This window comes from Mytilus edulis, chromosome 12 (genome assembly GCF_963676685.1).
Source record: "Mytilus edulis chromosome 12, xbMytEdul2.2, whole genome shotgun sequence".
Taxonomy (NCBI): Eukaryota; Metazoa; Mollusca; class Bivalvia; order Mytilida; family Mytilidae; genus Mytilus; species Mytilus edulis.
In genome coordinates, this window is record NC_092355.1 from 41,686,981 (window position 1) to 41,702,140 (window position 15,160).

At 32.2% G+C, this 15,160-nt stretch overlaps 1 protein-coding gene across 1 annotated transcript in view; it reads right to left on the reverse strand.

Moving 5' to 3' along the window:
• The window catches only part of LOC139498490 (uncharacterized protein PF3D7_1120600-like), a 39,789-nt gene extending 29,865 nt beyond the window's left edge, over nucleotides 1-9,924 (reverse strand). The window contains exons 1-3 of the mRNA XM_071286894.1: nucleotides 4,944-9,924; nucleotides 3,416-3,601; nucleotides 378-668 (exon numbers count right to left, since the gene is read on the reverse strand). Of these exons, the coding sequence (XP_071142995.1) occupies nucleotides 378-668; nucleotides 3,416-3,601; nucleotides 4,944-9,723 (5,257 nt within the window). The 5' untranslated portion in view covers nucleotides 9,724-9,924. The remainder of the gene's footprint in view (nucleotides 1-377; nucleotides 669-3,415; nucleotides 3,602-4,943) is intronic.
• Between the last annotated feature and the right edge of the window lie 5,236 nt (nucleotides 9,925-15,160).

A 15,160-nucleotide genomic window follows, 5' to 3' on the forward strand; every position in this document is an offset into this window, starting at 1 on the left:
ATCCAGCACTTTTCCTAAGGGGGGCCCGCTGATTGACCTAAGGGGGCGCCCTCTCCAGTCATGCTTCAGTGATTCCCTATATAATCAACCAAATTTTTCCCACGAAAGGGTTGGCCCAGGCCCCCCAGGGCCCCCTGGATCCGCCTATGTAAGACCACCATCAGAGAGTAAGTCAATCTTTTAAAATTTTCACAAAACACACTTAATTTAAATAGAGATTCTTAATGAAAAATTCACTGCATATTAAAATAAATTGAATCTATTAGAACACTTTTTTCAGACAAAAATTGTCAAAAGATTAGTCAATAAAACAAGTTAATCACAAAACAAAAACATTTCACACACCAATGGAGTCTTCATGCAACATGCAGTAAAACCTGAGTTGATCCATGGGCAGCCTGATGTCTCATAGATGATGGGTGAGATGGCTCCTGACATTGATTGAATCACATGAGATTGTTTCTCATGTGACCCATGAGATTGTCTCATGTCCTGACCTTTGTCAATGTCTTTTCTGAAGTTCATATTTTCTGGTCGGACATATTTGTCTCCATTTTGAATTATTTCTCTATTTCTTCTTGTAGATTTTTCTTCATCTTTGTCATCAGAATGAGGCTGTCTTTTTGGGTCAAGGTCAAATGTGTCGTCTGGATTGTTTGCTGCTCTTACTATATTACAAATAGTTTGAAAGGTTAAAAGTTCATGGTTAAAAAAATTACAGATGTAAAAGAGGCTTTTCTAAAATAATGCAACATTATCAACAATAACAAGTTAATCTAATTGTAACACAACTATGCAAATCTTCAGAATTGATTTATCATGTAAATGCTGTTAATAAAATGATATTTTTTTTCTGTAAAATCTGAAATTCAAAACTCTAAAAAGAATGACAGAATTAAAAAAAAATCACATATTACTTTCAATGTAACAATTAATTTACAGGAATAGATTTATATATATTATTTAAGGAATGACTGTAATATTTTTTCTGTCCATGAAGAAATAACATAAAAAATTTGGTGCACACTGAATAATGCGCGTAGCGGGTTATTTAACAGTGTGCATCACATTTTTTAAGTTATTTCGAATAGACAGAAAAAATATTGCAGTCTTTTCTTATAATTTAATTCTAAATTCAATTTTAAACCGTAGAAAACCATGAAAAAACGTTGATAACGTCACGGTCACATGACAAAATTATGTCTATGGGCTCATAACAAAATAACGTCAGCCAATCAGAAGACACATTACATCCAAAATTAAATTATTGTCAGTTGTATGTGATTCCGTAGAGATAATTGTTCATTCATAGGATTCAGAAGTCACATGAATCATTTTTACCAACAAAAACCAAACATTTGTACTGTAGTTTGCTTCACTTGTGTCTACATATAATCATTTTTTTTTTCAATTTTAGTTGTTTTACAAACAACCTATATTTTATATACAGTTTCTTCAAAAACGGTCTTTTCCTCTACCCTGTTTCCAAGGTATAATTGCTGCCCATAATGCTACGACTTTGTTAGGTGTTCAAATACGGACACCAGCTTCTACACAAACAATCTTATCTGTGGTTCTGCAGAAGTTCTTTTGCAATTGAGACCAGGAAACAAAATGTCTATGTCATAATAAATGATATCACAATTTTCCAAAATAATTGGTGAGATTTCTTAAGTGCAAGAAGTTATTGAGAAAGTACGTGGAGGTGGATACCAGATCTTAAAAAGCTCTTAAAACCATAACATATCTGCAAGGACAGGGGACGTTTTTATCACTACAAACCCATACTGTAATAAGCTTAAGGTCACAATATAAAATATACTTAATATTCCCCATTTCTATATAGGAGATAACTGTATTGTATTTTAAGCTCCGACGACATCAATTGGGGATTTGATGGTCGCAAATTAAGTTTTAGCTTTAGCGGAGACAGTAAACGGGTATTTGCGACCATCAAACACCCAAATTGATGCTGTCGGAGCTTAAAATACAATATTGTTATCTCCATTCTAATGAAACTGACAGAAAACAACGTTAAAACATGTATTTAAAATCTGTCATATGCCGTCTGCGCTTGCACGTACGTCCCATAGCATCAATTGTCAATTGATGCCATGTAAGAAAGTGACGTTATTCAATCAAAATGAACGTTACAAACGTTGTTGCATTAGAATCTCAATTTTATTACAAAATTTCATCGATAACAAGCAATGAATAAACATGTCTACATGGTTATTTCAATCAAGAAATTGCCCAAATAACAAAGTACTAGTTCTTAGTAAACTGTACTCCACTTTGTAAGACTCCTATTATTATTTATTTTACGCATTACCACAATGATGAAAACAACACAATTTTGGCTTTCAAGAAAGATAACTTTGCAGTCAGAAGTGATTATTCTTAAGACAAGAGGAAACAAGACAATGAGCAACCCCTTCTTTATGGCTTATTCTAACAAGGAGTTGCATATAGATTCTACCACTGCATCGAGTGTGATACGATATTTATCCACTCGAGACAGTTAAATATTTAAAATTTAACTGTTGAGAGTGGATAAATATCATATTACACGAGATTTGGTTGTAGAATCTGTTTCTCTAATGATTTTCAAACATAACGCAGGCAAACGTATTCCTTCTTTGCGACTGATCTGCAAAAAGATGTGTTCGTTCTATGTGATGTCATCAGGCATGGTCGCCTTTTTTCATGCAGTCACAATAGGAAATTCAGAGGAAAACAAGACAATTCGATGTAATAATCGGATTTTAACCAATGAAGAACTGAGATCAAACAAACCACACATTGATTAAATTTTTTTATACAATGGTTGCAGAAATGGATAAATTGACGAAGAATTAGAGAAATAGTGATACACTAAACACACCCTTGAATATAATTAGCATTTATACCTTTTAAAACATTATTTTATGTGTTTGCACAAGGTTGCAAAAACTACACAAGTATTTTTTCCCAAGAAAGATAACTGTTACACAACCATGCAGATAGAGGTATTTTTTAAGAAAGAAGACAACAGGAGAATCACAAGTAGTAATTTTGCAAACAAAACTGTCTGAGATTAAAAATGCAATTTGACTTTTGGTTGTGATGGAAAAATCAGTGTAGGAAATGAATTTCAAATTTTTACCAATTCAAATGTTCATATTAAATTGAATTTTTTCTAGTTTTTAAAGTAATTCATTTTTTGTGCCTTCTGTTTTACCTTTATTGGTACATTTTTCACATTTTCTGTCATTTTTTTCCTCATAAAAGTTTTTGTCATGCAAATTCTACAAAAAAGTTGCCAAAAAAATAACTTGCAGAAAAAGATCAGAACAGAGTGAAATGACCAATCACATGGTGACAAAGAAAATAAGAGTGTAAAAATATTTCCAAAAATTCCATGCCAAAGTTTAACCTTTACTAATCCATGATTCTGACGGACTCATTGACTCATTTATATCAGTGGCAGTTTCCATTTGGGATTTCATATCATCATGTTGTCTTTCTTGCATGTGTTTTTGCTTGTTGTCATTTTCATGCAGGATTGGTTTTCGTTGAAACATGGGCATTCTCTCTTTTGTCAGTGGACGACTTTCAAGACCTTAAACAGGTTATATTTATGAGTTTAAATTCATCTTTAAAATACATATACATTAAAGTATTTGAATCAGTTACACAAACAGTATATTGTTACTGTATTCCTTTTACTTTAAAGGGGTTTTTAATCACTAAATTCATTTGTCTTACGAAAATAAATTAAATATAAAAGTAAATAACAATTTGCAGTCTGTCAAATATTAAACAAAACATTAATATTATCTAATATAAAATATGAACTTTTCTTTTTTAGCAAATACCTAAAAAAGATAATGCTAATAACTTAAAACAAATATTCGAAAGTGCCAATTAAATATCTATAATATGTATAGAATTAAACCTGTTCTTCTTACTGATCTATAAATTGTAAAGTATATAATGTAGTTGTGTATGGTCTGTCTATTTGTGAACAACAACCAACATGCAAAAGATGTCCATAGAAGAAATAAGACATTTCAAACCATAAAAAGATTTCTCATTCAAACTGTGTGGAAAATTTTTCTTAAAACACTGAAAATAATTGTTACTGAATATAAGTTCCGTACCTCAAGGGCTGACAAGAAAAAATGCAAGGTGGACTCTTTTTTACTATCAATGGAGGATTTTTTTGTAACTTTATGATAATTGATAAAAAAAATAAATAATCTACTCTTATTTGGTAACTGTATATGGCTATTTCTATAAGATTGATTAAAATTTTCCATATTAATTTCAACGGGAGGGTCTTCATTATATCTTTCAACTCACTTATGCATGAAAATGGTTTCAATTTTGATCTATAAATTCACTGAAGATTTTCTCAATCACTATATTTTCATATTTTTTCAATCTTATCTTAGATCTAGTATTTTTTTCATTATATCACATCAGGGACATGCTTAGTGACAGTTTTTGTGTTCCATGACAAAATTTGAAGACTTTCTTTTCACATCTATCTTATTGTATTGTCTCCCTTTGAAAAAGTTGTCTGCCCCTTCTTGACTCATTCTATAAAAATTGTATTTAAATACTTTAAAAGGCGGTAAAAAAGTATATACTCAAAGAAAAAAAACAACAGATTTTTTGTATTTTTCCATCACTTAAAAGATAAAGGTACAGGTATACCTTCAAAGTGAAAAGAAAATCTTCAATGATTTTCAACCAACAAAAAAATCAAACCACTTCCACACATATTGTGATTTAAAACCATATGGAATAAATATTGATACTGAAACAGTAAAAGGAATCAAAAAGTCTTATCCTCAAAATGTATATTTTTGTAATTCAAATCATTTCTTTTTATTTTGCATAATGATTCATGGTATCAATTTCATTCCATACTTTTACAAAAATCACACAAGTAAAACCTTTTCTGATTGGTCTGTTTGTAAGTTGACTGTTTGGTACCCTGTAGTTATCAGAGTGATCTCCCACAGGAAGGTTTTGTTCAGTAGTGTTTTTAATGTCAAGGTCATTTGGATTTTTTATATCAGTTAAAGAAACATCCCCCTGTTCTTCAAAATCTCTGTCGTTTATTTCATTAGGCAAATCAAACAAGAATGTCTGCTTAGGATTATCCTCTAAAATTTGTTTACTTTTTGCATATTTTGATGACTGCTTTTTAACTTTTGGTTTCTTCAATGGCTGTGTTGGAAAAGAATTCCTTTTCTTCGTAATATTTGGTAAAGTTCCAAAGGAAAACTTCCTTGCAAGATTTTGACTGGGTTGTTGATTATTTGACATTGGACTTTCAACCTCTACAGGTTCACAGCTGGTGATTTTTACTGTTGGTAAGGAGATTCTTTCAAACTCCTCTACGTCCAGTATACTTTCGACCTCTCTGGACTTACTGCTTTTACTGGTAACTGATGGTAAGGATATTCTGCTTTTACTGGTAACTGATGGTAAGGATATTCTACCAATTTCATCAACCGTTTTATCATTTTTAGTTTCCAAACAATCTTTTATTCCCTTATTATCAGATTGTTTAACTTGTTTCCTTGGGGATATTACTTTTAATTGGTTTATTTCGTTTAAGTCTCTTTGATCAACGTATAGTGAGTCATGAATAATGTCATTTTGATTATTTCCATGAGACAAATTTTCTTCCACCTCAGTTAAAGGAACCTCAATTTCAACTGAAATACCAAAATTTTGATCATCAGATTCTGGCAAAATGTTTTTACTTGTTACAGAATTTGGTTTTGATATAATTTTGTAAACATTTTTGTCTGAGTCTGGTTCATTAACATCATGGAAAATATCAGAGTTTTCTCCCTTTACATCCAAAGAAACATTTTGGTAATCTAATTTCTGACGATCTTTTACTGTTTCATCTCTATTTTTCCTCTCTCTATTCCTCTGTCTCTTTTCCTTTGTCAATTTTGACATATTTTTCTTCCTTTTTACATCATTACTGGTTTCACTATCTTGTAAATTTCTTACAAAATCCATGGTTTTGATTGGAGGAAGACTGATCACATGATCCAAATCTTCTTCACTGTCAATCATCTCATTCAAATCACTATCACTTGCTATTACAACAAAATCATCTGTTAAAGTAAAGATGTCATTTGCTCTCTCGTCTGCACTTTCTATTGGGATACTTTCTTTCTTCGTTCTCCTTTTCTTTCTATCTCTAAATCTGCCTTTCATTAACAGATCTTCATCATCATCTTCCATTTCATCTTTTATGAATTTGTCAGAAGGAATGGCATAGTTGTTTTTACCTTGATCATCATTTTTTACAACAGAATCTGTTGTTTTGTTTGAAATTTTTCTATGTTGCTTCTTCTGTTTATGGAATGTTTTGACCGGAGGTTGTTGTTCCTCAACTTCTTCAGTACTTTTTCCATCATTTTTCAAATGCACTGCTGGTAACTTGAAGACATTGATCTGTTCATCTTCTGAACTTACATCACTGGTATGGTCAGCTGCAGAATACTCAGCCATGGTTTTATTTTCAGTACTTAGCAGGGGTAATGAAAGCAATTTATCATTTATGTTGCCAAAACCATTTGCATCTTGTAGCTTCTTATCTTCATATCTGATTACTTCATCAATTTCTGAAGCACTAAACCTATTTTTATCATCATTTTCCACAGAAAGATTGTAATGCTTTTTATGTTTTCTTCTTCGTCTACGTTTATGTTTAGATCTAGAGTAATTTGCTGAGTCCTCATTTTCTTTATATAGCGTTTTATCTGGTGAATTTTCAAATTCAACACAACCTGCTTGGCTGTCATCACTTTCTATTTCAGCTCTTAAAATGTTCTCCATTGAAGGTTTGATTTCTTCCAAATCTTTCTTTCTAACTTTTCTCACATCAGTTAAAGGACCCTCAATTTCAGCTGAAGTACCTAAATTTTGATCATCAAATTGTGGCAAAATGTTTTTACTTGTTACAAATTCTGGTTTTGATATAGTTTTGTAAACATTTTTGTCTGATTCTGTTTCATTAACATCATTGCTAATATCAGAGTTTTCTCCCTTTACATCCAAAGAAACATTTTGGTAATCTAATTGCTGACGTTTTTTTACTGTTTCATCTCTATTTTTCCTCTCTCTATTCCTCTGTCTCTTTTCTTTTGTCAATTTTGACATATTTTTCTTTCTTTTTACATCAATCTGGGTTTCACTATCTTGTAAATTTCTTACAAAACTCATGGTTTTGATTGGAGGAAGACTGATCACATGATCCAAATCTTCTTCACTGTCAATCATCTCATTCAAATCACTATCACTTGCCATTACAACAAAATCATCTGTTTTGGTAAAGATGTCATTTGCTCTCTCGTCTGCACTTTCTATTGGGATACTTTCTTTCTTCATTCTCCTTTTCTTTCTATCTCTAAATCTACCTTTCAATAACAGATCTTCATCATCATCTTCCATTTCATCTTTTATGAATTTGTCAGAAGGAATGGCATAGTTGTTTTTACCTTGATCATCATTTTCTACAACAGAAGCTTTTGCTTTGTTTGAAATTTTTCTATGTTGCTTCTTCTGTTTATGGAATGTTTTGACCGGAGGTTGTTGTTCCTCAACTTCTTCAGTACTTTTTCCATCATTTTTCAAATGCACTGCTGGTAACTTGAAGACACTGATCAGTTCATCTTCTGAACTTACATCGCTGGTATGGTCAGCTGCAGAATCCTCAGCCATGCTTTTATTTTTGGTGCTTAGCAGGGGTAATGAAAGAAACTTTTCATTCATGATGCGACTACCAATGGTATCTTCCAGATTTGTAACTTCCAATCTACTAACTTTTTCAATTTCTGAAGCACTAAACCTATTTTTATCATCATCTTCCACAGAAAGTTTGTTACGCTTTTTATGTTTTCTTCTTCGTCGTCGTTTATATTTAGACCTAGATTGATTTGCTAACTCCACATTTTCTTTATATAGGTTTTTATCTGAAGAATTTTCATAATCAAAACATTCTTCTGGGTTGTCATCACTTTCTATTTCAGCTTTTAAAATGTTCTCCATTGTAGGTTTGATTTCTTCCAAATCTTTCTCCCCAACATTTCTCAAATGAACTTCTTTGTCCATGAGCTCTTTGGGTCTACTTGATTTTTGTTTCAATCTTGGTGTGCTTGATTCCTCTTCAATAAATCCTGAATCTTTTAAATCATTCTTTTTCTTTTCAACTGTATTTCCACTGTTAATTATCTGAATATCCGTATCTCCATTATCAATACTAATTTCAAATTTATCTTTCTTGCTTTCTCTTTCTCTTTTCCTTTTAACTTTCTGTTTGCTCCTTTGTGTTTTACATGCAATTTCTATCTCAATATTTTCTGCATTTAAGAAATCTTTGGTTCCATTTTCTAGATTCCCATTTAAATTATTAACTTCATCAATTGGAGATTTAAATTTTACATGCTTTGGAGAACTCTTCCAAGCATTTTCAAACATTTTTTCATTTGATTCTCTCCCTTTGGACTGATTCCCATTACTTATTTGAGTACTCCTAGCTGAATCCTTGTCTGCAGACTGGTAACCACCCTTCATTCCAATACTTCTTTCTGGTTCCTTGTCTGCTGACTGGTTACCATCCTTCATTCCAATATTTCTTTCTGGTTCCTTGTCTGCTGACTGGTTACCATCCTTCATTCCAATACTTCTTTCTGGTTCCTTGTCTGCTGACTGGTAACCACCCTTCATTCCAATACTTCTTTCTGGTTCCTTGTCTGCTGACTGGTTACCATCCTTCATTCCAATATTTCTTTCTGGTTTCTTGTCTACAGACTGGTTACCATTAGTCATTAGAACACTTTCATCAGATTCATTGTACTTTAAAAACTGGTTTCCACTAATAGAAATATCAATGCTCCTCTGATCATCAGTAGCTGATAAACTTCTGCTTGAAATTATAGTGTCTGTTTCTGAGTCAAATTCAATATCAATATCTCCCAAAGAAATATAAGGTGTGGAAACCATCCTTGGGGTTGAAGTGAGTCTAGACGTGATTACTTTCAGGTCATCATTAACTTCGAAAAGGTTGACAGATGGTATTGTTTCAACATCTGATCTATTGCTAGTTCCTATTCTATCCAAATTTTCCTGCTTTTGTCTGTAAGATATTCTAATAAGATCAACTTCTGTATCTTCTTTCTTGTGTATGCTGGTTTTTGGGGATATATTTGCTAAACCAGTGTATTTTGAAGAACAAGGTGACGTTAGTTTCAAGTCAATTATTTTTGGCTCATGGTAAGTTTCTAGGAACTCTGGATTTACATCAGAGGGGTTAGTTCCCAAGTCGAACCTTTCTGTGTCGAAATCAGATTCTGCCGTGTTCAAGTCAGACCCTTCTAGCATGTCCAAGTCAGATTCTGATATGTAGGAGACATCACTGTCTATACCACTCTTGTCAAAACTATAACTTTCTTCACTGCTAGCGTTAGATAAATTTTGAAGATTAGTCAAGTTGTCAATTTCATTCATTTGCTTATCACCTGAAACAGTCTTATTGTGCAAATCATTTTGTCTTCTATCAAAATCCTTCATCCCCATCCCTAAATTGCCCCTTTGTAAATCATTTGTCTTTTTGACTAAGTCAATACAATGATCATCCAATTCCCCTGTATTCTCAAACACATTTTCTGAGTCAGTCTGTCTTCTGTCAAAGTCACTAGTGTACATGTCATAGTTAGCTGATTGAGTGACTAAGTCATCATGAAGACTGTCTAAGTCACTCTGGTGATCACTTGACTCCTGGTAAATTGGCGGCAGGTGTGGGATAACAGAAAACAAAGACCTTCTCTGGACAGCACCTAATGTTATAACAAGAAAAACAATGTTGGTGTGACTTTCAAATAAATGCAACTCTTTACAGAGGTCGAGATGAACTTATATATAGGCCGTTAGTTTTCTCGTTTGAATTGTTTTACAGTGCTTTATGGGGGGCCTTTTATAGCTGACTATGAATTATGGGCTTTGCACATTGTTGAAGGCCGTACGGTGACCTATAGTTGTTAATGTCTGTGTCATTTTGGTCTTTTGTGGATAGTTGTCTCATTGGCAATCATACCACATCTTCTTTTTTATATTTATAGTTTTCAGTATTATTATTGAAACTCTTTGACAAAGGTTATTCCAGAAACATGTACTGTCAGCATGGAAACCATATCATACAATATTTTTGGTGGGTTTTTTTTTCACATTGTTAAAAAAGACTATGAAAAATAAAACTAGAGGCTCTAAAGCCTGTGTCGCTCACCTTGGTCTATGTGCATATTAAACAAAGGACACAGATGGATTCATGACAAAATTGTGCTTTGGTGTTGGTCATGTGTTTGTAGATTTTACTTTATTGAACAATCTTGCTGCTTACAATTATCTCTATCTATAATGAAATTGGCCCAGAAGTGACAGTGGAAAATATTTTGTAAAAATTTACAAAAATTTACAAAATTTGTGAAAATTGTAAAAAATTGACTGTAAAGGACAATAACTCATTAAGGGGTCATTTGACCCCTTTGGTCAAGTTGACTTATTTGTAGCTCTTACTTTGCTGTACATTATTGTAATTTATAGTTTATCTCTATCTATAATAATATTCAAGATAACAACCAAAAGCTGCAAAATTTTCTTAAAATTACCAATTCAGGGGCAGCAGCCCAACAACAAGTTGCCCGATTGGTCTGAAAATTTCAGGGCAGATAGATCTGGACCCAATGAACAATTGAGTCCACAGCAGATTTTCTCTAAATGTTTTGGTTTCAGAGATATGAGCCAAAACCTGCATTTTACCCTATGTGTTATTTTTAGCCACTTTGGCCATCTTGGGTCACAGGCCAGGTCATCATACACATTTTTTTTACTACATACCCTTATGATGATTGTGGACAAGTTTGGTTAAATTTTTTTTAGTAGCTTCAGAGGAGAAGATTTTTGTAAAAGATTAGAAAAATTTACAAAAAATTGTTAAAATTGACTATAAAGGACAATAACTCCTTCATGGGTCAGCTGATCATTTTGGTCATGCTGACTTATTTGTAGATCTTACTTTGCTGAACATTATTGCTGTTTACAGTTTATCTCTATCTATAATATTACTTGAGATAATAACCAAAAACAGCAAAATTTCCTTAAAATTACCAATTTAGGGCCAGCAACCCAACAACAGGTTCTCCGATTCATCTGAAAATTGCTGGCAGATAGATCTTGACCTGATTTACAAATTTACCCCATGTCAGATTTGCTCTAAATGCTTTGGTTTCAGAGTTATAAGCCAAAATCTACATTTTACCCCAATGTTCTATTTTTAGCCATGGTGGCTATCTTGGTTGGTTGGCCAGGTCACCGGACACATTTTTTGAACTAGATACCCTAATGATGATTGTGGCCAAGTTTGGTTAAATTTGGCCAAGTAGTTTCAAAGAAGAAGATTTTTGTAAAAGTTAACAGACGACAACGGACGCTGGACGCCAAGTGATGAGAAAAGCTCACTTGGCCCTTTGGTCCAGGTGAGCTAAAAAATAATGAAATTATTAAAGAAATTAATTAAAGATATTGTTTTTAAGCTAAAACACCTTTCGATTGTTTAAGACAGTTTTGTAAGAAAGGTATATATATATTTTAATTACCATATATAACATATTTCACAGCCAACCAATTATTATAATTAAAAACAATTTTTACCAATTTTGAACATCTAATGCATGCATCAACAAAATTATTTGAATTTGTGCTGAGACAGACTTTGCAAATCATGAAGGAATGTGTTTTGATGTGTTAGAAATAGTATACATTCAAGTTGTGTGGACATTTGGTAGATGTGCCGAAGATTTATAAAGTAATCAAAAATAATCCACATTTAAGAAACTGCATATTTTATAGATATACTTCAACTTAAAAGTAGAACAAAAAATTCAATGGGAGGAAATTTCCCATTCTCAACTGATACACTTAAATATCTTACAAATAAAGACAAAATAATACAACAATAATTGTCTTGATGATAATATGTCACTTGAGTGAAATTTTTACATTCGCAATGCCATTTTTGCATTTTTCTACCAAACCACAATAAATCAAAGTATATGTTGATTGCAAGTAATTTTTCAAATGTTTATTTTTTTTACAATCTGCGATTACAATTACAAGAGTAGAGTCAATATAATAAGTTTCAATATGGACTACCAGCCTTGATACTCTTAAGAAGAGTTACACTAATATTAATATTTTCACAATAATTGAATAAATGAATTGTTCATGACAGATTTGAAATAAGAACCATTATAGTATAAAAAAAAATACAGACACAAGAGAAAAATTTAGAGCGAGATATTCTCAGTGCCCAGAAAAGAATCAATATAAAAATATACAGTAACACAAGAGTTTGAAATAGAAGGGAGATAATTAAACTCAATGTAAAGGGAGACAATATCAGTGCCCAGAAAAGAATCATCCACAGTGTTGAAATATACAGTAACATAACAGAGTTTGAAATTGATGAGAGACCATTCAATTCAATGTTAAGGAATATTCTCAGTGCCCAGAAAAGAATCATAATACAGTAACATAACAGAGTTTGAAGTTGAAGGGAGATAATTCAATTCAATGTTAAGGAATATTCTCAGTGCCCAGAAAAGAATCATAATACAGTAACATAACAGAGTTTGAAGTTGAAGGGAGATAATTCAATTCAATGTAAAGGAATATTCTCAGTGCCCAGAAAAGAATCATCCAGTGTTGAAATATACAGTAACATTACAGAGTTTGAAGTTGAAGGGAGATAATTCTATTCAATGTAAAGGAATATTCTCAGTGCCCAGAAAAGAATCATAATACAGTAACATTACAGAGTTTGAAGTTGAAGGGAGATAATTCAATTCATTATAAAGGAATATTCTCAGTGCCCAGAAAAGAATCATCCACAGTGTTGAAATATACAGTAACATAACAGAGTTTGAAATTGATGAGAGATCATTCTATTCAAAGTTAAAGAATATTCTCAGTGCCTAGTGAAGAATCATAATACAGTAACATAACAGAGTTTGAAGTTGAAAGAGATAATTCAATTCAAAGTCAAGGGAGATAATTTCAGTGCAAAGACAAGAACCATGCACCTATGCACCTGAATCTCGGGTGTTGGGTCTGTTGTTTTTGTTTGAACCACTACCAGATGAAGGTGTGAACAATGATACTCTAGTCATACCACTACCCTGCCGCTGCATTTCTAAAAACAACATAGTCAAATTAACATATAATAATACAATATGAAAGGTATTTATAATTGCTAGTTTCTTACTTTTCTTGATTTCATGGGTTATAATTCTAATAACAATGGTAAAAGAATTAAAAGATCATACACAAAGTTAAAAAACACCATTGAAAGTTGACCACATTTTCACTTATCAACATGTGGTTTATCCTTTACATTCATTTCATTATTGAAGTTTAACACAATTTTCAACATGCATGGATATATAACGGCCGCCAGTTTAATTGTTACAGCTAGAGTGGCCAGAGAACACAATGACCCATCATCAGTAATATGCTTGGAGTAAAACCAAGCAGGGTTAGAACTCACCTCAGTTTTGACAGGCTAGTGATCCCTTATAAATACTGAAAATGCGTCTATCATTCATTACCAGTTGACAGACATTCTATTAGGCATCACATGGTTTATTTACAAACAAGCACATATTTTCAATGTATAACTGCATATTCCAGGCAATTTTGGTTTCTTCCACTTATTTTTTTTTTCATTTACAAAATAAATCTGGTTCCCTATTATCATACAGTGTACCAATAGAGTAATTTAAGTACATATCATATCTGATCTGAATTCAAACTTCCACTAGGGAACATTTATTACATTAGGCAATATAGGAAAGGTGTACTGACATAAATAACATTTATTACATTACTTAAAATATTATTGTAAATAGAACTACATGTGTGACACAAATTCAAACATAATACCAGCAAAGCTTTCATAAATAATCTTTAAACTTGTTGCAGAATCCAAATATTGCTCTCTGCAATAAATCTTATGAACAAAACTCTGTGCATATCAAAAACAATTCAGAACCACTTATGATCAATTTCAATCGTAACATTTTTTGAAAAGTTTTCCAGGATAAAAAAATGTACCATGACTATTAACCTACCTGCCAACTTTTCACTGTCAAGTCCAGAGTCTGGAGAAACATGTTCTGTCTTTCTTGATCTAAAATAATTTATGAACATCTTTTTAAAAGTCTTTAGTTCTATATTTATTTTTTTAGGACGTTGTTTGTAAACCAGTTACGGACAGAAATGTAAAGAAAAATTTATAAGAAAAACACCACTGATGTTTCTTTCACTGATAAGGCAGACCTGCCAACTTTTGAAAATCTCCATGGGGGATTTAGCGCGCGACCAGATTTTTAAGGGTTACAATTTTAGCGACTTTTCTGTGTGCATTGTTTTTTACTCCTAAAATAGTCTAAGTTCTCTTCTTTTTTCTTTTGGTATACTAATGATGAGCTTGTAGGCCTTGATTTCTTTTATTTGCATGATTCTTGTACTATTAAATTATAAAAATTAAAATTGACAAAATAACTGAAGAATAGAGAAAAATGGCATTAAAAATAAAGGATTCAAAGTTTTCCCCATCCAAAGACCTTCTTATCTATGATCCTTGACTCAAAAGACCTAAAACTACATGTCCTAAAGTAAGAAGGATGAAGACAGATTTTGATTTAGTCTTACTTATGGTCTTGTCAGTATCAATGAGAAAATGGATAAAATTTGAGTTATCTTTCTTTGTATTCAGAGGTTCTCTTACCGGCGGAGGCTTATACAGTAACACAGTAGAAGTGAATACAAAATGGCGTCGATTTTAAATCAACAGACACACAACGTCTGGTTTCAAAAATTAAACGAATTTCAAGATAAACGATGTTTTCTTGAGAGTTCATTACAGTTCTCATCTTTCTATTAATTATGATTTTGTTGTGGAACTACGGCAAATGTTGCAAATTGTGCTTGTATGATAAATTGATTAAAATTGAAAGGCTGTTTGACCAAATTTGTGTATACAAATTAATTTTGAGGACTGATACGAACCATTAGGTAATCTGATTAC